General features: G+C 37.9%; 1 protein-coding gene across 1 annotated transcript in view; it reads right to left on the bottom strand.

The window, feature by feature from the left end:
• R3HDM1 (R3H domain containing 1) overlaps nt 1-13216 on the bottom strand; it is a 51861-nt gene extending 38645 nt beyond the window's left edge. Inside the window, 4 exon segments of the mRNA XM_010192028.1 lie at nt 3943-4032; nt 4474-4515; nt 11926-12136; nt 13030-13216. Coding sequence (XP_010190330.1) covers nt 3943-4032; nt 4474-4515; nt 11926-12096 — 303 coding nt within the window. The 5' untranslated portion in view covers nt 12097-12136; nt 13030-13216.
• Nucleotides 13217-13926: the final 710 nt, after the last annotated feature.

Below are 13926 nucleotides of genomic sequence, written 5' to 3'. Positions count from 1 at the left end.
ATTATAAGTGTGAAGATTTCTCAGCTTTTATGAGATTATCTACAGCCAAGTCTAATAAAAACCATTACCAACCACTAATAATGACGCCCTTTGTATAGTTCTTTCTTAGTCTTGAGAACTCACTTGGCTACAGATCTTAAGAGTCCAAAATAAATCTTTGCATTCCTCATCTCATAAACCTGAATACAATTCAAATGAGCAATTTATTTGTCACTACGAAGTGCATTACACCTACTGTTCACCTAGTAGCTGCATAACCATTATTTGAAAACGAAAGAAACATAGTTTATGCCTTACTAAGAAATTAATTGAGCTGGATTCACCAATATGCTGTTCTCCATTGCACAACAGAACTCTACAAAACTATCAGTAAATTAAGGGAATTTTCAGTCTGATCTGCCTTCACTAGAAAATTGATTGATGCATACTCTAAATTCACCCAAAGTAAAAGCATACAGCAACAGTTTAGTCCAAGGATTTCAGCAAGTAATCATTTTCATACTTCTTTCCCCAACAAGAGCTAAAAAAGGAAGAGCCATCTGAACAGCCACCAATTCTACTTCAAAGTGTGATACAACAGCACTGTGCACCAAAGGGCACGTTCTTGTGATTTCATGCTATAAAAACTATAGCATCTCATTAAGTATGACCTACTTGACTGGAAAGCTGCCAAAAAAACCTTTTAACTTCTATTCCCCTAGACTTATTTTAATCTCAGCCTGTGTGTAGCAGCTCTCTGCTGTCAATACTGATTTAACGGACTCCTCACTGTAACTCGGATCACCTATCTGAAGTCCACAGTGTAGTGGAAGGAACTGTCACTAAATCTCAATTAAACAAGAAAAATTAAAACAAGAAGCAAAACCCCCAGGACCCAATAATTCCTCCAGCTGAAAACAGTTGAGAAAAAGGTAAGAGTCAGGAAATGTTACAGTGTATTACTGAAAGGCCTATGTCCTGCAATCTTGGCTTTTTACCAGCAACCTCTTAAACCAACAACAACCTGCATTTACACAGGTCAGTATCCTGGTTTTCTCCCCTCACTCCCCCTCTTTGGGGTTGTTTTATTTTGCTAGAGATGAAAAAGTTCAATCTTTTGAAGGTTTATTTACTTGTTACCCACAATAACAACTGTAAAATCATGTGAAAACAGCCCTGCCTTAAAAAGATCATCCTTTGGTAGTGTTCATACTTCATATTAGAGCATACAGAGTCAGAACAACCCCAGCACCTTGTATTTAGACAAAGGACGGCAAGAGAATAAAGAGTTAGTGTATTTACAAAGATATAAGATAAAATAAATCTGTCAGGGCCTTTCTCCAGCAATAAATTGATAAGCTTGTGCTTTCATAGCACCTTTTAGTAAAGTGCTCCCAGTGCTTTTTAACAATTAAGGCTTAAAAATTTGTGAGCTCTTACCTAGGTTTTTCAGTAAGGAACAGAATCTTCTATCATGTTGCAATTGCTCAAGAAAATACAAGCAAGTGTATCAGAAAATAAATCCATCTGCTCGAGACAATGTCTGGTCTGTCAAACCTCTTTCGTTACAGACTTCAGCAGCAGCAGTGACTTGCAAAGTGACTTCCACACCTGCCTGTGCCATGGGGTTTTACCTTGCGAAGGGCTGTCGCTCACGCTAGCGAGGAAGGGGTGACTGATAAACAGCCACAGGCCAGACTGAAGAGTTATCCCAAAAACTCACACCAGTTTCTAGCCAAGTAAGTATATTTTTCATCATATCAAGGCCAACACTTTCTAATTATTAAACATTGGGATTCTTCAAGTATTATCAGCAACATTATCCTGAACTTTAGTCTTCCTAGCTCTTAAAAGCCATTTTAAGTTCAAACACAGAACTGGAGGTCATTTTTCAGCTGCAATCACTGATATAATGCAGGAGAGATGTTTCCAGCAAGAGGAAGCAATCGCAGAGGTTGTCCTCGTGCTGCCAGACAGGGCTGTGCAGGACAGTCTCTCACGTCACCTACCCAGCGGACCTCCTCATGTCCCCAGCACCATTAAAGCATATGCATCATGCGTCAAAGTGTGGGGGGCTTGAGGCAGCCAGCAGCCGATGGGTGCCTGCAGAAATCTTCCATGCCGTTCCCCAAGATTCTTTGGGAAAGCAAGCAAAATGAGTGAAGGAATCGCCTGTAGGAGTTGTTACAGATTGCCATGGAAGAGCTGTGCCCCGTAGGATGTGCACTCCAGCATGGGAACTCCTAACAAATTCAGTCTTCTAACTCTTCTCTTCAGCATGCATTTCTCTACTCTACAGGCAAGCATTCAATTTGTTCTCTAAATCGTTTACATAGTTATTGGGATTCCATTTTTTCTAGATTACTGTTTCTACAGAAAACTCACAGCTAGATCTAATTTTTGTTTCTTAATATACAATTTGGTTGATGGAATTCCTTTTGTACAAACTTAGATTATCACACAAATAAATTCATTCTGTACAACTGACCTTTACATCTCTTCTACTACTACAGTAACTCCTTTCAAGAACCACCTTGTAGTACGCAGCTAAGGACAGATTCCCAGAGGACACGGTGACAAATGTAATCTGCAGAGAATGCTTACTATGAATGTCTGACTTCAAACCATTAAATACATGGTGCTACATAGTGCTGGAGGTTGTTAAAATCCTAACGTCTCTTATGTTTGGAACATACTGTGGATGACCAGTGCATCAAATTAGGATTCTCTCTTCCTGTAATTAGATACAGTGACTGGAAAAGTTAAACCCTACTGCTTCAGACTAAACAACTAAGCCTGAACTAGACCTCTCTCAGACAATTTTGTTAATCTTATGCAAAACATTACAACAGGGTTGTAAAACACTGTAAATAGCATTAGCTCTTCTGCTGTCTTTTAATTTCCTGCTCTGCAGCCTATAACAGTCTAAGACTTAGATTTTCATCAAATTAGCAGGCCCAGTTTCAAAATATCTGCAGTCAACTCTTCAAATATTAGTGAAGGACTATGAACAATACTATTGTCTCAGTTTTCCCAAGGAAAAAAACAACAAACAACCTACTTCGTGGTTCAATCTTACACAATTTTATTAGCTTGACAAATACCTGTAAGAGTCCCCAACCCTCCCCAAAACTGAATTACCACCCCCACCAGCAAAACCCCCTCACACCCTGCTGTTCTACTGGTTCCTTCTGCTTGTTAAGAAAAGAGACTTTTCATAATAAGATGGTTTAGAAGCTTTTCAAGTAAGAGCAAAATAAGTCAACATGCTTTGAGTAAGCCACTAAGGACCATTTCAGCTTTGTTAGGAGTGAAAAAAGAAATGCATTTTGATGCCCCCCATTCATACATAGAACTTAAACCAGTAACAGTATTTTGCTTTAAAAATACAGACTAGTATGAAGGTAAAGTCCAGAAAGCTAAATTTTGTTTTAAATTACCTATTTTTACATATTTTGTCCAGCATTTAGGAACTTCTTTAAGTGTGTTATACCATCTTAATAGATTAGTCTTCAGACATATCTCAGGCATGTGTTAACAGAAGTACCAGCAACTATGATTAATATGCAGAAATTCAGTTAAAACACCAGATCCTACAACTGTTTAAATTTTCTAAATATAAAAAGCCTATAAGTTATGCTGCACATTAATCACCATTTTTCTGTCTTACTGATGGCAAACTGCACTTTAAGCAGTTTAAGACTGCCTCACATGCACTGCAACTCTAGAAAGTTAAAACAACTAACAAAACCCCTTTCCCTGTTCCCCAGATATCAACCATTATATTTCACAAAAATAAAGCAGCAAATTCCTCATCTGATATTCCCAGCTCAATTAAAGCTGTATTAAAAAAATCAATTAAACCATATGGTGTGTGCATATTTAAAGAGTACCCAAAAGATTTTCTTTTGAACAGTAAGTTACTTTGAATTGTATCAGAAACTTCAGTAACATGATTTTTACCTGGAGGTCCTGTGATATTTCAGCTGTGGGAGGTGGTGGATATTCTTCACATACAGCAAGGCTCCGAACTAACTTTAACTTTGTGTTTGACTGAAGGAAAGTATGTAAAATTAAAAACTATGGCTTACAAAACTTATATCAATATACCATAAGCCGTTATTTTTTCATTCATTTTATGCAAAACAAAATGGCTGAAACCAGCATTTTGAATATTTTCAATTGAATAATTTCCTTTAGGATGAAAATACCCAAGCAATTGCAGCTTTTGAAGGCACTGTCAGCACAATAGCGCACATCTAATGAAAAGTAAATAAAATCTTTGGCAAAGTGTTTCTCTCCATAACAATAAAAAGCCACCAAAACTATAAAGGCAAACCACAAAAGCAGACAACTAGGCAAGACAAAAATCCAACAGAATAAAACAAAGCTTCAATGCCAAAAATTAAAACTAAAGGCACTTTTCACAAAGTAACAAAGCTTCATCAAGCATGAAGGGCTTCCTTAGCATGCCAGCACACAAGTCTACCGTACCTTCGACCTTTTTGCTGTCTGTCCAAAAGACTGCACTGGCCGCTGAATGATAGGCACAACAGAAAAGGTTTATATTAAACTCAATAATACAATTTTATTAAGGCAAAAGCCTGTATAAGAGAAAGGTTTTAACAGTTATTACTGACATGATGGTCAAATCTGCGAAAGGAACAGCAGGTGCTTTTGGCTGAAGGATTATGTCCTCTCCCAATTTCTTTGTGCTTGTCCTTGATTTCTCTTCTTCATTTACCAACAACAGATATCACAGGAATTCATTAGGAAGCAAGAATTATTCTTATTCAGTAAGATCCAAGCAGTTTAACTCTCTCAGCCAGCTCCTACATTTTAAATTCTCGTGTCCTAATTTCCTTGGCAACATGACACGGTTTTTATAAATCATCTTCCTATTCTTGAAACCTAGCTGGAAAAATGATAAGGAAAAAAAAAGAAAAAGCACTGCCTCTACTAGGGAAGCAGATGACGACCTATCATAAGCAGGTGAAAAAAAGGAGGTATTTTTCCTTTCATCTTAGGGCCTCTGTAAGTGGACTTTAAAATGGACTACTTGTCAATATTTTTCTTTAATTTAGTGACTTACTATGCATGAATATACTTTCTCCTTCCAGAGTCGCTTTAGTAAGTTACTATGCACTAACTTCGTCTTTCTCTTCCCAGATCCCTTCTACTATTGTTTTGGTTTTTTTTAAAAAAAAAGCATTACTAGAATTTTACCGCAATGTGCATGATTGAAAGGTACATTTGAATCAACAGAAGTGTTTTAACAATTTCTTCCTGCACAGTTAAAACTAGCTCAACATCGGTAATATAATTTCAAATGCAGTTTAACAGAGAATATTTCCTCCTTTATGAAAGGGGTATCCTTTCAGAAGGAAACTAAAAAATTCTGTTTGAAAAGGACATGAAGACACCCCTCCTTGGCCTAGGCTCCCAGAAGCAGATGTCTGTCCAGTACCTTAATTTCTTAGCAGGACACACATCTTGCTAACAAGTACGCCTAAGCTACAGTAAAGGGTTCTACCACAAAGACAGAACCACTGCTATTTATCTCATTTTCTCAAGTCCCAAATGTCTTTTTCAATGTTGTGCCAGCTTAGCTGAAAAGCAGCAGAAGCTCATTTAAGCTCACTTCTCTATATAACAGCATTTTAAATAGCAGCACTGAAAACTAACTGAACTCATCACCATTGTTTTTAAAGGAAGCTTGCCGAGATTTTGAGCAGCAAAGACAGTTCAAATGCTCTCATACCTGGAACAACACAGACTTTGAGTTTTGCTGCTGCCTACAAATTTTTTTCTTTCAACGAGCTATGCTGAAAGCATACATTGCTTACTGAAAGCTGGCACTCTGCATATCCTTGGCAAAATTCCTGTTATACCAAGCTATACAACTTTCAAGAACCAGGCGATTTCCCAGTTTTACCAAGTACTCCAGCATCAATTATCTTACTTGGGCTCAAACCAAGCAATGCAAAGTTATAATCAAATCAGCACTGCCAGTGGACTCCTCAGTTCACCACCAAAACAACAGGCAAAAGAATGTACACTTGGCAATTGTTTTCCTTTCGTAAAACTTTGGAAGCTTTGAAGTCAGTATATAACTGGAAAGAGTATACGGAAGCAAAAACCCCACATCCACCATTTTAGAGGGAGGACGGGTGTGGAAGAGGGAAAAAAAAAAAATCAACTTTGTTACATGGGACGCAAGACATTTTAAACTAGCCAAACAGTATTTCTAACACTGCTAACCAAGACTTTACACCTAAGTTGCTGCTTTTTTTTCTTTTAAAGATAGGTGTTTGCAACCTATGGGGAAAAAGTTAATCAAAGCAATATAGGATATTCAGGGCAGTAAACTAAGCTATTTGAATACCATGGTGCTTGACTGCATGAGCAGAGTTTTCAGGGACCAAACCCATACCAGTAACACTGGGGAGAACTGGGTGGGCACTGTAGGAGGGAGATTCTCCCTTGACTGAGATGACTCAAACCTCAAAGACACACATGAGATAAGTATCATCCCACCCATCATATTGAGACTTGTTATCAAGAAACTACCTCGTAAAACTATCCTTTGATAGGCATGGATTCTTTGCTTTCCTGCATGATTTTAAGGATGCTAAAACCTGAACTACAAGCCCCCACATCCAGCTGTAACTGAGAAGAATAAGCACCACACACTTGACAGGTAAGAAGCACTGCAATAAATCTGGCATGGATGGACTGCAGGGACAGCAAACACGAGAAAAGGCCGATGAAGTAAGGTCTGCACCTGGAGAGACAAAACCCAAAGTCCTGGGGTATCAACAGTAACTGCACTCATGAATCTTGAAGATGGTGGGGCACAGTTCCCTTCTGGGCAAAACCATGCTGGCTGAGGATAACTACATTTCCATTGGAGTTCCACAACAATAGGGTAGTCAAAGCCTGTTGTAGCTGCAAAGGCACAGGTCTTCCCAGGTCTGTAAATTTTAGATCTGTACTAATTGCTCTGCATTTACTAAGTTTTGCTCCTACAGAGCATCTTTATGTTCCCCATTTGTAAAAAATAATTTATACCTACTTTAGAATACATAATCCTTAGTGAGTGCACATTAAGCAGCTTCCTTGTATTTGCAGCTCTCAGACTTCTACTGACTTGAGAAAAAACTGTGTTAATGAAAGCAAGTAAATGAAGCATAAATTTATTTTTAAGTCATTATGGGCCGGTACTCCAAACAATTGCATAGTGAAAATAATGATTAGGTTTTCATCTTAATAAAAATAAAAAATAAAGCTTACAAAAAACCCAGCAACTTAAGACCAACTACTATGCTTCATTTCCAACTACAAAATAAAAAGGGAATAAAGAGTTTACCAAGCACACACAAGCATATATATCCGGGCTTTCAGTAGGAGTATCTGCCCATTTTATTTTTTCCTAATCACCTCCACAGATCACATTAAATATTAAATATGAAGTAAAGATCTGGACCTGTTACACACCTTCCTCTATCATCACTACGCTGTTTGAACAAGTTGGATAAAAACAGGTTAGGCACAAGATGGCAAACCTAGAGGTGTGAAAGGTTTAGCGAGAAGGTACTGTATCTATTTCTGAAGTACCATTTGGGCATTTCAGAGGACAGGCATGACTTGACATACCCGAACCAAGAGTGTTCTAAGGACATTCAGTTTTTCACCTTTCTTCTAAATTAGGTCTTAAATTTCTTCTAAATTAGGTCTTAATTTTAAATCCAGTTAAGCGCTGCAATCCTAACAAGCACAGATAGCTTTGTAATACTGAAGGAAAGAACAGTGTGGTCTATGGTTACTTGCTGTCCTCTATTAGCGAGCAGTGACAGCAATTTTCCATGACACAGTAGCAGATGACTGATGGAAAAATAGTTTCACCATTGGACACAGAGGCATTTTCAACAGTTCAGAAGTAACCAAACAGAATCTGCCCAATCATTCATCTATTATGAAGTATTACGTCGTATTCTGGAGACAGAGAGAGGTAAATCCTGACAAGACCAAAACAGCTGGGGAGGAGGCAAAGAAAGGCTTCAGAGAACTCAAGCAGTGGAACAGAGAGAGAAAACAGAGGTTTGTCCTAGTATGGAGGGAAAAACCTTGTAGAAAGAGAGATGCCTAGTTACTAAGTAAAAAAAATAACCCAATTCCTCCGAAGGACAAGGATATCTGCTTATTCAGCATAAATCCCAAAAAAGAATTATACTCACTTATACAACATTTGCCTTGCCCCTATCACAGAGTGGATGCAAACAACTTCTGCATTCATGCACCAGCCTCCATCCTTCCACGAGGCTTTTTCTGTTGGTGGTATTTTCCTTTTAATCTCCACAGCTTGCAAGTGCTTTTCCAGATATGTACTGGTATTCAGCTTGTTTGCTCTGTCTTTTACTGCCTTGGCAATCATCATCCCATCAAGGATCTTATAGCTACTTATTAATGGTGATTTTTCAGTGCAGAGATGGCAGTATTTAAGACTAACATTCTTCTTCCTCCCAACCTCCATACTGCGTGGAGTGTCGAATCAGAACAAACCTCCTTTTCTGGATTATACATAAGCCAATGTGAATTATTATGGACATTTAAATATTTTCTGGCTTACAAAAGAAAAAAGAAAAAAAGGCCTTCCTAATAGTGAATAAAAGGCACTATCCTGTAAGGTAAGTTCAGGCTGTTTATTTAATTTCCTGACATGTTAGCTTTGTAACAACAGTCCTTATAGTGCCTATAGTTGAACCAAAACCTTTTTGATCACAAAAACTACCATCGTGCTGACTTCTGGGAAAGTACTTTTCATATGAGTGCATTTTATTTCCAGTCCCATCTAAATGTTACTTGATGGTCACTTCAAAATTTGACAGTTCAAAAACCTTCCCTAATTATCTCTATATCAATTATACTGCTCTCACACTGCTTAAACAAATTGAGAGGGCGAGCCATATACTCTAGTAAGATATTTTTCCCATTCACATTGTACCTCCAAGAGCATACACAACAGTAAATAGGTTACTAATGCACATGATCTCAAAATAATCTGGAATATAGAGCCACGGTTATATTTCAAAATATAATCACCAGTTTCTGGAACTGTGAAGATCCAGAAACATAACTGAATTCATGATAGGTTTAGACAGAGGAAACCTCACAGCCTGTTTGCTACTTGGCTGTAAAGGAGTTAAATAGCAACCCAAAAATCAAGTGGTAACTGTACTCAGGAATATTACTGTAGTTTGCCAATAGGTGTGAAACCTATTAAGCAATTAGCTATTAGCTAGGAAAGCCAAAACCAAACTCCATACAACTCCCTCCCCCAGCCCATCCTCTGATGTACTCACTCAGTAAACAAGAGAACACAACAAATTCTAATATTTACATATAATATATATAAGCTTCTGAGAATCATCTCTAACAATTCTCAGTAAATCCTTTGCTCCTTTTCCCACCACTACATTTAACCTGAAAGTAACGAAACGTAGTGCATCCAGTGACATTTCACTAGTCGAACTATTTAATCAACCATTAGCTAAAACCTTGCTGACTCCTCTACCATTCAGAGAAGTTGTTTACTATGGACAGGACAACATTTTTGTTCTGTATGTTAGCATTAGACACACTTTCAATGAAAAAAATCTCATGCATATGACACATATATTTGTACTAATAGCTATCTCAGTTCAAGCAACACCACCGTTTCCTGATCTCAGCTGTCGCAAAAGGCTTAAAGCAGCAAGGCTCCACTGTGTAACTGACTTCTTACCACTCTAGAAATCAACATTCTCAGCCTACAAACTTGCTTTTCAATTACACTACTCATGTAACAGCAACGTTCTGATTCCGATGGAGACTGCTGAACACAACAACCACATCAACACTAAATGAAGATGACAGTAAAGCTGTCTCCACCAAACACCCTTCATTACACAGTGGTTCGGTTCCTCATGCATGTTAGATGATTATTTCAGCCATCAGCTATTACTCCTGTACAAGAACAAAACCAAGCAGCCAACCCCCTCGTCAAACCCCACAGCCACTGACAGCACCGACAGATTCATTTCTCTAGACTAGGCCAGACTACAGCAACACTTATTTCCAGGAAGGCAGATTTGCCACTTCAGGCTCACAGAAGTTTCCACACTAAAATGTGTTGAATGAGGTTTGTTGAATAAGAAAATTTGAATGAGATTTTTTCAAGTTACTGAACCATATGAAAATAAACAAACCCGAAATTACTCACTGCTGGGATATTCCATTGATTAAAGAAAATACCAGCTCAGATATAATATCTACTAGCTTTCCAGAAGCAGTTATTTCTCATAGGTTAGAGAAGTATTTCATTTTCAGGATTTGTTTTTTCCATAATATTAGCTATTTAGGCTGATGCCAGCCCTAATAAAGCCAGCAGATATTAAAGTGTAAAACTGCACCGTTATGTGGTCTACAAGATTCATTTGGAAGCAATTTAACATAGCAGAGCTTACTTCACTCAGTGGAAATCTGAATTGTTCTTCTTGTACAAACTACTCCCAAAAGAACCTTTTACTCAATTCTCAATAAGCAGAATCTAATAAGCTACTGTCCCGTTTTTGCAACCCAGAAGAGAATACTGCCATACTCCACATCCCAAATCAGGGTTTTTATCAGAAAACTGTTTATTGCTAAACCCACAGACTAAAAATTCCTATAGAAAGTTATTTTTTGTCTAGAAATTTGCCCTGTTTTCTAGGTTGTGCCAGAAAATTTCAGTTGCTTTCCCTAACTCCTCACCTAAGACACCTAGTCTTCAATGACCAAGTGAGCAGCTTCAGCCAATAGTTTGTCCCATGAGAGAGACCTGTATCTTTCAGGACTCCCGAAAATAAACACTAACTGCACAACTGAACCTCAGAGCTGTTAAATCTGCTGCCAAACATTCTCAACCCATCCTTATTGGTGTGTTTTCCTTTAACACAAAATATTTTCATACTATTTCCCCTCTCTTTCTCACTTGAAATCAGATGCCACAATTTCTTTATAGGTACATCTCCCACCTTGCAAAGGTCATACATTTATATGCATCAGCTCTTCAGTGTATGCAGGAGGACTGCCTAAGCTTTCCTACCTAATAAGTCATGTACCAAAATTGCCAGGTAGTGAAGAACAGAGGAAAAGGGAAGGTACAGGGAGCACTGCCTAGCAGCCAAGATGGGGTGATAGCTCACCCTGCCACTGATGTAGGGAGAAAGGCTGGACCTTCTGCTGGTGGGTAAGGCAGCGCCCAGACCTACTGGCCTCAGGAGCCCTGCTGACTTGATTCCTCTGACACCCGGAGATTTGGATTACCTACATCGGATTACTTTAGCTTTATGCTGTACAGCTCTGCTGTAAAAGTTACACCTGAGCCACCTGTAAGCTGCACGTAGCTCAAGAGCCTTGGATTGAGGGCTGCACTGAGGGCACACATGCTGAGCTGTGCTGTAGTGCTTTGTTCGTACAAAGAACACTCAACATTTGAGTGTTTTGATCAAATCTCAAATATCATTACATTGTGCATTCTTAACAGACCTCAGTCTGAAACTCGGGACTCAGCAACAGCAAAGGACAGCTTGAGTGCTGAGTTTCTCCCTTGTTCTGCTGCAATGAAAAGACTTGGCTTCAGACATGCACTCAAAAAAACAAATACGGAAAAATTGTCTGGTTTCCATGAGAACTGCTCCTCTACTTCAAACAATTAAAAATTACTGACACTCATATTTACACAAATATAAACACAGAACTGGGGCAAAGGAGGAGAGAGGAAGCAATAATCATCCTAACACTGGTCACGTTTTCCTGACCTGTACCAAAGAAACATGTAAGAGGATCATGAGAAAGGGAGAAGAACAAGACACAGACTTATTTAACACGATATACTAGGGAAAAATAAAGCAAAAATCTTCTTACCGGCATATTGTTTTTGCTATCAGGACTATTTTCATCCTTTTCCACTTGAATCTGCTCCTGACTTCCTGATTTTATAAGGTTTTCAACTGGGTCTGTATCTTTAAATTCAGCTTCTGAACCCTTCATTGTATCAGTTTCATCTTTTATAGTAAGAATATCAGACATCCTCATTAGAAAAGGTTATTTTAAAATTCTACAAGAAATATGGAACCTTTAGGACAAAGAAAGAGCAGATCACTGAGTAATTTTCAATTAATTAAAAAAAAATTACATACCTAAACAGCTACCCCAAACAAATATTATTTTGCTATAAAAAGGATTCCCCCTCCTGTCATGATATTTTTCACTGTCTTGTATCAGAGGGAGAAAGTGACTATTTTCTTTTTAACCAATTTTAGCAAGAGGCTTATAATAACAGACATCTATACAAATGAGAACTAAGAGCTACACTGTAAGATAACACTTGCAGATTTTCCCTTCCGTATTTTAAAATAAACATCCAAGCATTCAGATACTCCAAATCAAATCAGCTTCCAGCAGAAACAAGGGATGCTTTTCTCATTTGAAAGGAAAAGAAAATTACCTACAGAGTTATTTTTAAAGGGCTGAAAGTAAATAGATTAATCATCATGTACCAAGTAGGCAAATATTCATAAGTTTCATTAAAACTTAAGCTTCCTACTTGCCAGGTAACAACTGGATAAGTTCTGAATGCAGGAACTATCTTACCTACTAAATGTAGTGAAACGAGTCTTAATAAAATTAAGCAGTCTCTTAAAAGCAATAAAAAAAGAAAGAAAGAGACGACTTTGGTAATGAGGATAATAACAACCATTACCAGTAATTATAATTTACAATAATAATTTTAAATACTTTAAATACTTTTAAATATCTTTAAATAGAAATCATTTTAATGATTAAAGCTATAACAGAACCACCCCAGTTTTCCCTAAGAAATACAACTTCTTGTCATTACTCAGCAACAGTGCAAGATGTAAAGATGCAAAATTTCAATTTCTTAACAGAAACAACAAATAAGATCCGAATGCTTAAAAGTCCTTCACAAATAACATTATGGAAGAGTCTAAGTATCTGATTTAGTACCTGATATGTCCTACAGTTTGGGGATTGTGATCTCCCAAAAAAAAAAAATAAAATAATCCAAAGTTCCTTTTCACAGTTGTCAACCAAGATGTCAGTTGTAATGAACCATCTGGAATCCGGCAAGAGGAGTCCCATGTCCTTATCCCCTGTGTAGAGTCCTGGACAGAACTGTGTTGTCTTGAATCAGCAAGAACATCCCTTTTGAATGCCTAAAAATCAAAGGAAATACATGATACTTTTATGTGGGGTGGGAAGGAAGATGATGACAATCAAAAAATTAAACAGTCATTTCAAGGAAAAAAGCACAGAAGTCATCAGCATTTGTCACATCTATTTGTTATTTAGCAGTAATAGTATTTTTCATTACACTTTCATGCTATTTCTGTATTACAAAGTTAACAAGTACTCATAATAAATATTTTGTTGGCATTCCTAGTGAAACTCTGTTTCTATAAACAAGTAGGTATCTTCCAGAAGGATCTGAGTAACTTTGGAATAAGCAGCCCAGCAAATGAGGACGATGTTGTGGTTTATACAGTTGCTCTATCACTGATGCCTCCTTCACACCCAGGGAGGGGTGGGGTTGGGAAAAGGAAAGGAGATTCATGGGTTGGAATAGAAAGACATTTAATAAAATAATAACAACTAGCAGTAATAACTGTTATAATCTAAAACACACAGAGTTATATTCAGCCAATACTGTGGGCGAGCAGGCCTCAGGGGTAGGATGATAAACAAGGTCCTCTCGAGATGTCAGCCATGGAATAGGGAGGAAGGAACAGGAGGAGGAAGAAGAGAAGTGCGGTCCCCAGCAAACTCCCCAATTCATAGTGAATGTGGTGTTTATGGTATGGAATAATTATTAATTGGCTCTTGCTCCTCCTAACTTCTGCACCT

This window comes from Mesitornis unicolor, unplaced genomic scaffold (genome assembly GCF_000695765.1).
Source record: "Mesitornis unicolor isolate BGI_N332 unplaced genomic scaffold, ASM69576v1 scaffold31619, whole genome shotgun sequence".
Classification (NCBI taxonomy): Eukaryota; Metazoa; Chordata; class Aves; order Mesitornithiformes; family Mesitornithidae; genus Mesitornis; species Mesitornis unicolor.
Note: the sequence above shows the minus strand (reverse complement) of the source record. Positions and strands in the feature narration are given on the sequence as shown.